Source organism: Sinocyclocheilus grahami, unplaced genomic scaffold (assembly GCF_001515645.1).
Source record: "Sinocyclocheilus grahami isolate Dianchi unplaced genomic scaffold, SAMN03320097.WGS_v1.1 scaffold1128.1, whole genome shotgun sequence".
NCBI classification, from domain to species: Eukaryota; Metazoa; Chordata; class Actinopteri; order Cypriniformes; family Cyprinidae; genus Sinocyclocheilus; species Sinocyclocheilus grahami.
In genome coordinates, this window is record NW_015506307.1 from 95,540 (window position 1) to 109,072 (window position 13,533).

The window sequence follows — 13,533 nt, forward strand, 5'->3', positions numbered from 1 at the left end:
GTAAATACATACTTAGGTGGTGTAACAGGCTGTTATAATACAATGGATATAATTTATAATTTGAATTATACAAGAACACCAATAAACTTCGGGTAATTAAAAAAAAAGTTTTTTTTCATTAGCCTACATCAGATCTGATTTTTTTAGAATAAATGGCAACACAGAAGCGAACAATAAACGATAGAAATGGCAAAACAAAAATTAAATAACTAATACAAATTTTGAACAATTATGAGTAACATTAGGATAAAATGTCTAAATATGATATTTTGATCGCCGTCAGATGCAGAGCCGACAGGACAAAGCAAAGTTTTGCATTTATAATTTTGTTCAGTGTATTTCGCCTTCTTTTACTCATTTTGTCTTTATTTATGAAACTGATAACTGCTAATTCAGTGAGTGAAAGGCGTTGCCTAGTAATGTACTATGTTAAAACATAAGCAGCACGAAAATGACAGCGCGAACATACAGGAATTATATAGCGGGGTAAATTTGACCCACGCTGGCGCTTATAAGTATAAATGCCCCATTTTTGGATCTGGTTTTATCTAAACAGTTTTTAACAACAGGGGATTGTAAATCACACAATTTTAGTAAAAGTCAGTAACTGGGAGACTTGAATGTTTTATTAAAAATATTTTATGTACGTTTTAAAAACATGGCGGTTCTAGTGTTAAATAAATAAAGCGACTCAACGGCTGGAAATGTGTGATTTTCATTTTAAAATGTTTTCCCCCAACTTTGAAATGGTCAGGAATTTATCAAAATATTAATGTTGTTTCAACATTAATTTGGTACATAAGATGGCAACATTTGTTTTATGTTGATATTTCAGTTGTATTTTCAGTGTTTCAACAAAAGTGATTAAGAATCAACATCACATTGAAATGATCAAACAACATGAACAATATTGATTCATCAACAATGATGTAGAATCAACATCATAGTGTATTGCTTAGATATTAAGTGCTTGAATGTACAACAGTGTGCAAGGCATTTTAATGCAAGATTTTGAGTAGAGTAATTCAACATGCATTTCTGCATCAAAGACGTCTGTCATTTATACAGTTTTAACAATACATTAGTCATGATATGACTTAAGGTGACCCAGATTGTGTACAGTGTCAAAAAAAAAGAATTCTCATTAAACAACGACAAAAAAAAATACTGTTAATGAAAAGTTATATAAACTCAATTATCCCTGATTTAACCAGAAATGCATGTCTATTAGGAAAAGAAGAAATAATTACAATCAATCATGCTCTAGGAAGGAAGGGAAAAAATGGTATACATAAAGATAAAAGCAGTTAAACAACAAAGTTGCAGAATATTTTCTTCAGTTAGATGACCCCTTAATTCCAGCCAGTGGGAGGCTCCATTTCTGAGTTGCCTTTGGTTTCCAGAGCGACTCTCAATTTCTGCCAGAAGACTCTGGTATCCTCTCCTGGTTTAGGCCAGCTGAGATATGTCTTCTTCTGAATTAGTTTCTTCATTCTGTAGTACGGAGACAGTTGATGACTTGGAATATTCTCCAGGAATACCAGGATGAGAACATCTTTTTTCTCATCAAAGAGACGGAAACTAGCAACTTGGATCTCTCTGGAACACCACTCACTTTCCAGGTAGTGACGGCTAATCACACAGATGGTTTTTCTAAGCCTAGAAATTTCAAAGGTGAAATCAGACAGACGTCCCTTATTAAAGCTCTCACTTTTATATCCCCCAGAGAGTGTAGCCTCAGGCTGGCCAAAGAAGAGTTGAAGGTTTGTAGGAGATCTGTGATCTTCTCCAGGGGCAATTGTATTCCGCTTAAATTTAGATGTTGCACACTTTGTAGATACCTTTTGTCCTGCACATCCCATGTCATGTTTTCAGTAATAAAAGCCAAGACCAAATTATCAAGGTGAGGGAAAATATCAGCAGTGATACTGAACACTTTCAAAGGATTTCGAAATAAATCCAGGACTTGTAGTCTCAAAGATATGTTGGACAGCTCTGAGGTGTGAAAAGAGGTGAAGCCATTACTCCCAATGTGCACTTCCTGTAACTGTGGTAATAAAAAGAGCTGCTGAACTTTGCTAATTTTCTTCAGATGATTTCTGGACAGATTTACTTTTCTTAAACTGATCAGGGGTGAAAATGCAGAGAAGTTGATATTTGTGATCAAGTTTTCATTTAGATGTAAGACAATGAGATTTCCCAGATTCTGAAACATTCCTCCCAAGATATCTGTCAGTTTGTTGTAGGCCAGATTTAACTCCTGCAAAGCCACCAAACTGCTGAATGCTCCTTCCTCCACTTCCTGGATCTTATTGTGTAGTGCATTAAGACTTTTAAGATTAGACAGTTGAGAGAAATACTCTTTGATTATCTTCTGTATGACATTGTAAGAAATCCAAATGTCCAAATATGTGGCTTTGTCCGGTATATTCCCTGGTACGAAATGCAGGGACCTCTTATCACAAAACACATTTATGTTTTGTGCATATTTCAAAGACCCTCTGACAGTGCAGTTCTTTACTGAGTATCCATTTACAAGATTTATGAAAATACAGCAGTAAAGCAGCCATGAGGTCAAACTACAGTATTTATTAAAGCACAAACCATGTTCTCTCTTAGACATCTTGAGATTTACCCTGATATGACCACTTAAATGGAGTATATCATCCAGTTGACTTTTCTTAGCTTCGGTTTTCCTAAGAAAGAGAACACCAGTGTAAGTGTAGTGATAATGGTTTATTAACTGATGCATCATTATTACCTTTGCATTAGGTCACTGGGCACAGAACAGAATTAAGTGCTGCTAAAATCCCTGTGCATTGAGTAAACACTATAAAAATTACTGTAGGCACATTGCACTGTACAAAACATTTTAATATATAATTAGGTGACTCTACTTACAAAATGTTAGGAAATCTGTTGCCTAAAAGTAAATACTTTTCACCCCAAATAAATTTTTTTTTAATAAAAGTTGGGCATATATGAAATATCTGGGTTACACATAGACTTTTAATACAAGTTAACTGAACAAGAGAAAACATGTATGTCACTTATGTTTAAGTTTTAACTAGTACAGTATATTTATATTTTTTGGTGTGGAGGGAAGCTTATTTACTTAATTTTCCAATGGCAACTGGTTGTCTAGTAAATTAATATTAACACCTTTTTGTGCATACTTCAATAAAGCTGCAGTCCGTAACTTTTTTTGGTTAAAAATGATCCAAAATCAATATTTGAGCAAGTACATAACCAGCCAGTGTTCAAAACTATCGCCTTTAGCCTGATTCACAATGGTCAGTTTATAATAATGTTTTCTAATTTGAGTGGTACGGGTAGGTTTTAGTGGGAAATTCGAGCATGGCACTACGTCACGTCTGTAAACATAAAGAAGTTGTCCCGGGTACTAGGCTATCGCATGTGAGGATGCTGCAGGTGGCAGATCGTTTATAGCCTTTTCTCACAGCAGCTAGCTTTAAATAAGAGCCTTGATTGAACACTCTAAAATACAGCACTGTTATTTTCAGAGAAGCTCAAATCACCAAATTAATATATATATATATATTTGAAATGTGTGAAGGAACAATAGTACAAAGAGAAAGGACCTCAATCAAAATAGGTGATGTCAATGAAGCAGAATGAATTAATTCAAATCAACTTGTATAAATGATTGCCTAATCTTTTACAATGATTTCACGAGTCTTGTTTAATTGTTTGATCACTTAACTTTAAACAATTCCCAGTAAATGCAGATCAAATAATCTCAAAGCAGTGTCATCTGTAGTGTTGATTCAACAACTTACTTTTCATTTTAAGGTTCGTACATTTTCAGGAACTGAACCCCTTTTGCTTTGTGTCGTTTCACTTCTTATTACCATAAATTATATTGTGAAAGAAATTCACAAGAGGTCCAGAAGGAAGAAGGATGTGAAATTAAGAAAGTTGAATGTTGTAATCAGAGTCAACAGAAGTGTTCTTAAAAATCTTTGAGAAGACAGAAACTTCCAGAAAATATACTAGGAAGGGTCATAAAGTTGCGAGACTATCAGATTTGGTACAAGCAAAAGAGTACATAAGGATGCATATAGAAAAAGTTGATCTTAAACAGACATGCCACATATGTATCAGATATGATACAGTAGGCTAATATATTCATAAACAGACAGTATAATTATTGTTCAACACAACAGAATAAAATGTTTAAAAAATGTAGCTAAAATGTTGTAACATGCATTGCCAAATAAGTATTGTGTTTTCAATCAATTTATACCCCCAAATGGGCGACTTAACCTTGGGGATACAAATATTAAAATAAAAAATAAAAGTCATGTTTAAAAAAAAAAAAAAAATCATAAATTCGTATTATTTGTGTCCTAATAAGGTGGAAAAGAGCAATAAATTAACTTTATTTCTCATTATGGTCTTGGTCTATGGTTAATCATTCAAATCTGAAAAAAAAAAAAAATTTAATTAAATTTAAAAGAAAGAAAGAAAAGCCATTGAAACCAAAGTTTTCTTTGCATTTGCTTCTGACATAAATGGTTTTATCATCCTCATCTTCCCCAGGAAAAAGTAAATTCTTTGGCCTGAAGAATAACTTTGTTATATCTTTGAATATATTACATTAAATATATATTATCACAAATTACACATAGACAACTAAAACCCTCGTCATTTGGCTTATGGTAGTTTTAACTTTTTAAATTACACTGTAAACACTTATTTGAAAACAATTTGAGAAAACACTATTTTTATGAAATGTAAATGCCCAAAACGTTTACACCATATAAAAAGGGTGCACCTAAATATTAACTAGAGATTCCATGCTCCATAGAACTGTATGAACACTGCCAAAAATCTCTTAACCCTTGTGTGGTGTTCATATTTTTGTTGTTCAGCCAGTGTTCATGGGTCTGGTGTCCCACTGCATTTTTTTGGTTTTTAATTCAACACAATCAAACAATTTTTTGTTCAAATACTCATAACAGATGTTTACTTTATCCTAATTACAATCAATATAAACAGCATATATGGTTAAAATTTGCCCTTTACCTTTGGTAGATCACATTTATGAATTAAAGTGCTACTCGTTTTTTGTTTGTTTTTTAATCAAATGTAATAATAAAAAAAGAAACTCAGTTATAATCAAGAGTTTTTCATAACTATTGATTTTTATTTATTTGAACTTCTTTAGAAATGTAACCCATTCAGGTCAGTTTACACAACACAAGCTGAACACATACAGTAACCATGTCAGTCTAGATGACACATCAGCCCCATTGAACACATTGCCTTTTCATACCAGCCTATACAACACATGAAGGGCAGAGATTTACTGTGTGTGTGTGTGTGTGTGTGTTGCATATGTACTTCTTGCACGTATATTGTGTTTTTCTGTCCATCTTGGGTCCACACACTTCGCAGCGCTTCTTTGTGTTGCTGCTGGCCTCAACCTAGAATGATGGAACGATCAGGAATCCACCCTCTCCAAAAACATGTGTGATGATGAACACGTTGGTTACCATCACGTGAACATCAGTTCACAGTGTTATTGTGTATATTGATTTACTGTTTGTTATGATTATGATTTGATGTATATGGAGACAATGTCATGTCTAGTGTTCAAATTGTATTTTGTAGTTGAGTACAAGAATGCAACAGAGACTTTGAAGTTTTCATATTTCTTTTATTGTGCATATGTTTATTGTTTAAAGGGGTCCTATTATGCTTTTTCACTTTTTTAAATGTTAGTCAGTCTGTAGTGTGTATGTTTGGGCATAAAAAAGATCTAGAAAGTTACAAATCTCAAAGTCCACTCCAAAGGGAGATATTTCGTTTTTTTTAAATTCCTTTTCAAGAACTACGGCTAACGGCTCGTTTGGACTACGCTGTTTTTTCCACCTCCGTGACCAAACGTCTTTGTTTGGGCTTCCAAAAGCGGATGATGTCAGGAAACAGTGGTTGCAATTTTTTTTTAACTGTCACTGAGCATTATAACCCCAATTTGCTATTGTGTGCTGCGCATTTTACTGAGGACAGCTTCCACAACATGAGGGAGTACAGTGCCTGCTGGATTCGCCAAAAAGCTTTTGTTGAAAGACGGAGCAAGGGGCGTGGCAGTACTGAAACACCGTCTAAGCTGTTCGTCAATCACAACGCACTGGGACAGCTAACCAATCACAAAATATTTTCTTTTTCGGAAGGCGGACCTTCATCAAAGCCGGAACTAATCAAGTCGTTTGTGCCAGGATGGGGAGAAAGGTATTTTAATAATGTAAATTATGTGAAAAATAATGCGTTTTTCGAACCACCAAGCATGAGCATGTTCTAGTACACCCCCAAAACAAAATCAAGACGGTAAAAGAGCATAATAGGACCCCTTTAATACATTTCATAGTATAACTTACCTATCTGGGGGGTATTCCAAAAAGCAGGTTATGTGACATACCCGGGTATGTTTGAGGATAAGCGAGCGGATAACCTCAGCTTTCGGTTCTAAAATCGGAGGTTACTTTCAGGATATGCAAGTAACCATAGTAACTTGCTCTCTGAAGATGTTCCAGGGTTAGTTCACTTCAGTGCACGTGTGATCTACTGACGAGCCTTCAGTGGGCGTGACAGATAGCGCACAACATTATATAATATTACAATATGTAATATAGCCTATTATATATATATATATACAAAAAAAACTATATATATATATATATGTTAATGATGAAGCGCTAATATAAGTAATAAATAAGGTAATATATTATTCTAATATGGTTATAATATTTATTTTATTGGCATATATAACAGTTATCTGTATAAATTATAAAACACTATGACAAGGTAATGTTTAATTTATTATATTATATTTATTTATTTATTACATTTTATATTATCATCTCACACATGGATCGGCATTTTCTATAATGTCTAAATTCTAAATCAAAATACATATCTGATATGACTTAATATATAATTAGCATCAAACAAACAATATAATTCATATTATCAAGGATTAAAGATTAAACGGGAAGAAGAAAAAAAAGATTGCACAACCATCTCGTCATCAGGTGGCGATATGCACTAAGCATGTAAACAACCACTGAACAAAAGAAGAAGAAAGAAACAGCATGGAGCACTTTTTCTTAGCGTCCGTTTCCATAGTGACTCGTCGATTCGTCACTCTGTTGAGAAGTCTTGAGTCTTAACCAGGAACATACTCTGAGTTGAATGAACTTACTCCCGGATGCGTTTTTGGAACCACATACCTCGAGTAAGCAAGGTTTGGGGTTAATCAACCAAAAGTTCAGGGTTTAGCTGACGGTAAGTTAACCGTGCTTTCTGGAATACACCCCTGGTCCTGTGTTTGGGAGGGGAGTGTTCTGATGACGTGAATATCCAGATTTACTCTGTTAATTAGTGGTTAGTCCATTTACTAGGACAGAGATGTTTGTAGATGCTTTGAAATGGTTTGTATTATTTGGAATGTGTATTGTTTGCATTTGACCAATGATAATATTCATGATCATGATTGCGTGTTTAAATGTGTATGTGATAGCACTGATGCTGAACTAAATGTTTATTCTTTGTAATGAGAGTTAATGTACCCCTATAGTTGGTATGATCCGCTAGTGTTTGGCAGGAAGATTGCATACAAGTGATAGCTCTGTGTGTAAGGACAGGCTAGTGGGGACATGGATGGCCAAGTGCTGTAGCATGTGAAGCCAAACGCTGGTAATCTGTGTATGTCTGAAGTGAGACTAAATTGTCATGGCCAGGGGCCCGTTTCAATGAGGTTCAACCAATGCTGAGTTAAAACTTGAACTCTGAGTTGACTTACTCTGAGATGGGGAAATCGGAGTTTTCGGGTTCAGAACAGCTGAATTGTGTAAGTTCAGTCAACTCTGAGTAGGTTGACTCTGAGTTTAGCGCGTGCACCACGACTATGAAAAGCCATGATCAATGGAGCTCAGATGTTACAATTCACCATGGCAACAGCTCCCATCAAAAAGACGTCTGCATACTTCAGACGCAATACAAGTTTAATTCTTATCACTGTCATAATATCACAGGAGAACGGAAGGTTATTGAACTAATAGGCTATTCATTTTCATGAAATCTCACGGGCAATAAATATATAAATATATAAATATATAAAATAATAATAATAATAATTTAAGTGCATTTTTCTTATTTTACAAATGATCTGCCAATAGGGTAAGAAAAATACGGCAGCGGCTATTTACACTAAGTTGAATTAACATACTTTCTTAGCGATAGATCCTATTTACAGTAGGCTAAGTGCAAATAGCTCTAGATGCTATTTACACTTAGTAAAAAAATTGTGATATATTCTATTTACCATGGAAAAGTAGCAGTTATTTGCAATAAGTGTAAATAATAATTAGATGCTATTTATACTGGCAGATACTTACTATTTGCACCTCAGTATTGTTGTACATTAACAGGATGCAATAATAACAGTGTAAATGATTATATTTATTGCAATTATAAATACTTTTATCATTATTAAACACTCGTTAGGCACTTTACTTGTACTTTTAGAACATTTTCTTCATTTTTATTGAAAATAAATTCTTATGTGATGGGAAAAGTGAGATGAGCGAGCTTGGCCAAAGCCAGACTCAAACCCGGTCAATCGCGTAACAGACTAGTTTTACCATTTGCATTAAGATTATTTTTATTACCACTGGCAGATAATTTTACTTAAGTAAAATGCACTTAATTTAGCCCAGGGGCCCAGGTCTAATGCCTTGTTTTGCTGCTCTCAGCATGTTTTATTTCTATGTTATGTACAATTAATTTAAGTATTTTTTGTTGGTTTATTTTTGTTTATTTAAAATTTGGTTGGAGCACGTGTGACGAGACAACTGTCAGAAATAAAATCACTTGGACTTTAATGATTGCCTAATGTTGTACTCAACTCATTTGGTCTCTTCCCGGGCCCTACGGCAGAAATTACACGTTACAACTCAGGTTAGCTGTAAACCAACCAGTCATTCGACATCTGGTGGCCGCAGCTTTCCGACAACATGTGTTCCTTCTAAATTAGTGCAATCCAGAATCTGGGATGAAAAGCTCAAAAGAAGACTCGATGTCCTGCACATGAGTAACTGCCATCCGTGTTTGGCCTGGTTGCATCCTTATCACATTGGCAGCCATGCAGGGTGGTTCATTTCTTGGGCAAGAAGACCATTCAATTTCACAATTGTTTGGCATCCATATTTCTTCACTTGCGAGCTGCTGAGGGGCTTGTTCTGGTCCTGGAGCTGGCTGCTGACGCGCTGGTCCTGTGGGTTGTCTTGTTTGGAACTAGCCGATGCACAATCTCATCATCTTCTTCAAAGTCACTATCGAATTCTGAATTTTCAGAAATGTGATCCTCACTTTCTGAAACCTCTTCCTCTACATCATCATAAGCTACTCTCTTCCAAAATCAATTCCAAGTCCCTCTGAGCAGCGAATCTTTTGGCCATCTTAATCAGTTGTGATAAGGAACCACACTGGCAAAGCTATATTTATTGTGTCCCTCCCCCAATTTGCAGCTGGGATAGAGTATGAGAAAATAAAGTTTGGTTCCCACAAGACAGAGGGTAAAATGTGCAGGAATGTGAGAGCAGACATGTTGGTGTTTGAATTTTGCAACCTTGTGCAGGAACAGCAGGGGCAGAAACATAAAACTCACTCTTACACTCACACTATCTCTCTCTCTATCACACACACACACACACACACTAACAGCAGATGAGCCGTCATAAACTTGTCATGAAATGGCAGCCTGACTTACTTTTGCACACTCTCCACTACCTGAAAATGCTTTACAGTCATGGACAAATTAGAACCCATGAAGATTCCCAACTCCTTAGAGTCAAATGAGTATTCAAAGAATGATTCCTGATATCTAAATTCTCAACCAACAATATCTTCCACTCTCCTATCAACAATAATTCTTTCAACCAAAATCAACCTGTTGTGTATAACAGCAGATGAGCCGTCATAAACTTGTCATGAAATGGCAGCCTGACTTACACTCTCCACTACCTGAAAATGCTTTACAGTCATGGACAAATTAGAACCCATGAAGATTCCCAACTCCTTAGAGTCAAATGAGTATTCAAAGAATGATTCCTGATATCTAAATTCTCAACCAACAATATCTTCCACTCTCCTATCAACAATAATTCTTTCAACCAAAATCAACCTGTTGTGTATTCTGATGCAGTAATCTCTCTTTGAAGTTTTTATAACCACACCAGCGATGGACAACACTTCAGACTGTTTTACATCTCCCATGAAAAACTGTGGTACTGCTCCTTCCATATGTTCTGATTCATAATATTGAATAAAGACCAGAGTTGGAACTGGCTTCCTCAATTTCAGAGAATCTGCTTATCAATTGCTCTTGTCGTAGACCATCAAAATGCAGCTGTAATTTAAAGGAATGTCTATCTGGGACAACAGACCACACATTATTGAACAGTCTGTTGTTTTAGTTTTAAGTAATGTTCGTCCATCTTTTGGCAGAGAGGGATGGTGAACTTGTTGCTGTTGCAGCGCAACCAGGGAAATGCTAAACTCAGAGGCCCAGTCAGAGAGAATGAACATTAAGTCATCTATAGCAGTGCATGCCTCAGTATGATCCATTTCCTCGCCATCAGACGCAAATCTATCTTTCAGAATCTGCTCATTCTGTCTATCACTGCTGCCCTGAAACGTCCTTACATCCTATCCTTATCCTTACACCAAACAGTGGGACAGAGAAAGAAATTGTGAGGATGGCTTAATTGATGAAACTTCTGTCATCTGTCCCACTCGTTTTCTATTGATTGTAAAAGTCAAATTACCCTCCATACCACAACAGTCTCTCTGAAGTATTGAAAGTTTGAACCCCGAGCATAGCTCTGTGGGGGTAAAAAAAAAAAAAAGTATCATAAAGGTGTAATCAGGAAGTTGAGAGACCATGTGTGAAAAAAATGATGTGATTTTAAGCTTGTTTTGTTAAATGGCTGATCGTTCAGAGCATTCTTAGGAACTACAGTATTTTTGACCTGAAATCATTTCCCAGCTGGGTAGCATTGTTTTAGACAGAAAATGCCAACATAAACTCCAAGTTAGCTATTTGATTCTGGCAGTGTTGTTCTATATATACTGAACAAAAATATATGGTTTGCATAAGCAAAGAATTTCTGCACAATCTGTCAGAAACAGTCTCATCTGCATGCTCGTTGTCCTCATCAGGGTCTCGACCTGACTGCAGTTTGTCGTCGTAACTGACTTGAGTGGGCAAATGCTCACATTCGATGGCGTCTGGCACTTTGGAGAGGTGTTCTCTTCACGGATGAATCCCGGTTTTCACTGTACAGGGCAGATGGCAGACAGCGTGTATGGCGTCGTGTGGGTGATGTCAATGTTGTGGATCGAGTGGCCCATGGTGGCAGTGGGGTTATGGTATGGGCAGGCGTATGTTATGGACAATGAACACAGGTGCATTTTACATGGTGGCGGTGGGGTTATGGTATGGGCAGGCGTATGTTATGGACAACGAACACAAATGCATTTTATTGATGGCATTTTGAATGCACAGAGATACCGTGACGAGATCCTGAGGCCCATTGTTGTGCCATTCATCCACGACCATCACCTCATGTTGCAGCATGATAATGCACGGCCCCATGTTGCAAGGATCTGTACACAATTCCTGGAAGCTGAAAACATCCCAGTTCTTGCATGGCCAGCATACTCACCGGACATGTCACCCATTGAGCATGTTTGGGATGCTCTGGATCGGCGTATACGACAGCGTGTTCCAGTTCCTGCCAATATCCAGCAACTTCGCACAGCCATTAAAGAGGAGTGGACCAACATTCCACAGGCCACAATCAACAACCTGATCAACTCTATGCGAAGGAGATGTGTTGCACTGCGTGAGGCAAATGGTGGTCACACCAGATACTGACTAGTTTTCGGACCCCCCCAGACCCCCCAATACAGTAAAGCTGCACATTTTAGAGTGACCTTTTATTGTGGCCAGCCTAAGGCACACCTGTGCAATAATCATGCTGTCTAATCAGCATCTTGATATGCCACACCTGTAAGGTGGATGGATTATCTCGGCAAAGGAGAAGTGCTCACTAACACAGATTTAGACAGATTTGTGAACAATATTTGAGAGAAATAGGCCTTCTGTGTACATAGAAAAAGTCTTAGATCTTTGAGTTCAGCTCATGAAAAATAGGGGCAAAAACAAAAGTGTTGCGTTTATATTTTTGTACAGTGTACAGAGTCTAATTCATAATTTTTGCTCTCCTCTGCAAGTTTATTGCATTTTACAACTGAGAACTGCAACTGAATGTATATCACTTTTACATGAACTAATGATTAATCAGCATTTGATTAATCGTCCAATTTAGGAAAAAAAGAAGAGGGAAAATGTGCAAAAGATAAATGGTAACTATGCAGCTATCACTCATCTCGGTAAAATAGCATAAAAAAGGGATATATTAGCCTATGTTATTTAGAGCCCGACTGATATATCGTTTTGCCGATATTATCGGCCAATATGAGGCTGTTGCCGATATATCGGTATCAGCGAATATGCCGCCGATATGACATTTTTTTTACAGAACATATAACACACATAAAATGCTTGAAAAGGTGTGATTACTTAGTTTTTCCAGCAGAGCGTGCTCCATTGTTTGCTACTGGCGACCTGGATGAAACGCTTTTGAAGCTTAAGTCTATGGAAAACCATTGAAACTTTGAATCTACGTCACATCATTATAAGTGTTTGATCATCACATTTGAGTGATCATTGCAAAAAAATTGTTTATGTATACAGTATATATTCTGTTTATGTATACACTGTATTCTATATATAGTACCAGTCAAATGTGTGGACACACGAATGGGAAAGTGTCCAAACATTTGACTGGTGCTGTACTATAATATACACAAAGAATATCGGCCGATATATCGATATCACTTCAGTTCATATTGATGTTATTACACAGGGCAACAATCAGGGCTGGGGCTAAAAGCAGAGCAGGCAATTGCCAAGGGCCTCAGTCGCTTCGGCTCCGCCTCGGTCGCCAGAGCCCTCGGCTCCACCCTGGCCCCCGGATCCTCGGCATCCCCCTGGCTCGTTGGCTCTCCGTCTCCGCCACGGGCTCCTCCTCCACCTGCTCCGCCGCCATTGGTTGGCCCCCTGGAAAATGCTTGAAAAGGTGTGATTACTTAGTTTTTCCAGCAGAGCGTGCTCCATTGTTTGCTACTGGCGACCTGGATGAAACGCTTTTGAAGCTTAAGTCTATGGAAAACCATTGAAACTTTGAATCTACGTCATATCATTATAAGTGTTTGATCATCACATTTGAGTGATCATTGCAAAAAAATTGTTTATGTATACAGTATATATTCTGTTTATGTATACACTGTATTCTATATATAGTACCAGTCAAATGTGTGGACACACGAATGGGAAAGTGTCCAAACATTTGACTGGTGCTGTACTATAATATACACAAA

The 13,533-nt window shown here is 36.8% G+C and overlaps 1 protein-coding gene across 1 annotated transcript; it reads right to left on the bottom strand.

The window, feature by feature from the left end:
* Nucleotides 1-1,352: 1,352 nt before the first annotated feature.
* LOC107567097 (toll-like receptor 13) lies at nt 1,353-13,202 on the bottom strand. The gene is made up of 3 exons (XM_016252709.1): nt 13,188-13,202; nt 12,289-12,348; nt 1,353-1,742 (listed from the first exon to the last, which is right to left on the bottom strand). The coding sequence occupies exons 1-3, from the start codon at nt 13,200-13,202 to the stop codon at nt 1,353-1,355; spliced, it is 465 nt and encodes a 154-aa protein (XP_016108195.1).
* Nucleotides 13,203-13,533: the final 331 nt, after the last annotated feature.

Coding starts and splice junctions, on each gene's coding strand:
- LOC107567097 (XM_016252709.1), bottom strand. Junction 1,743..12,288: donor AAAATTATGAATTAGACTCT/GTACACTGTACA, acceptor TTCTTTGGCCAG/CCTGAGGCTACACTCTCTGG.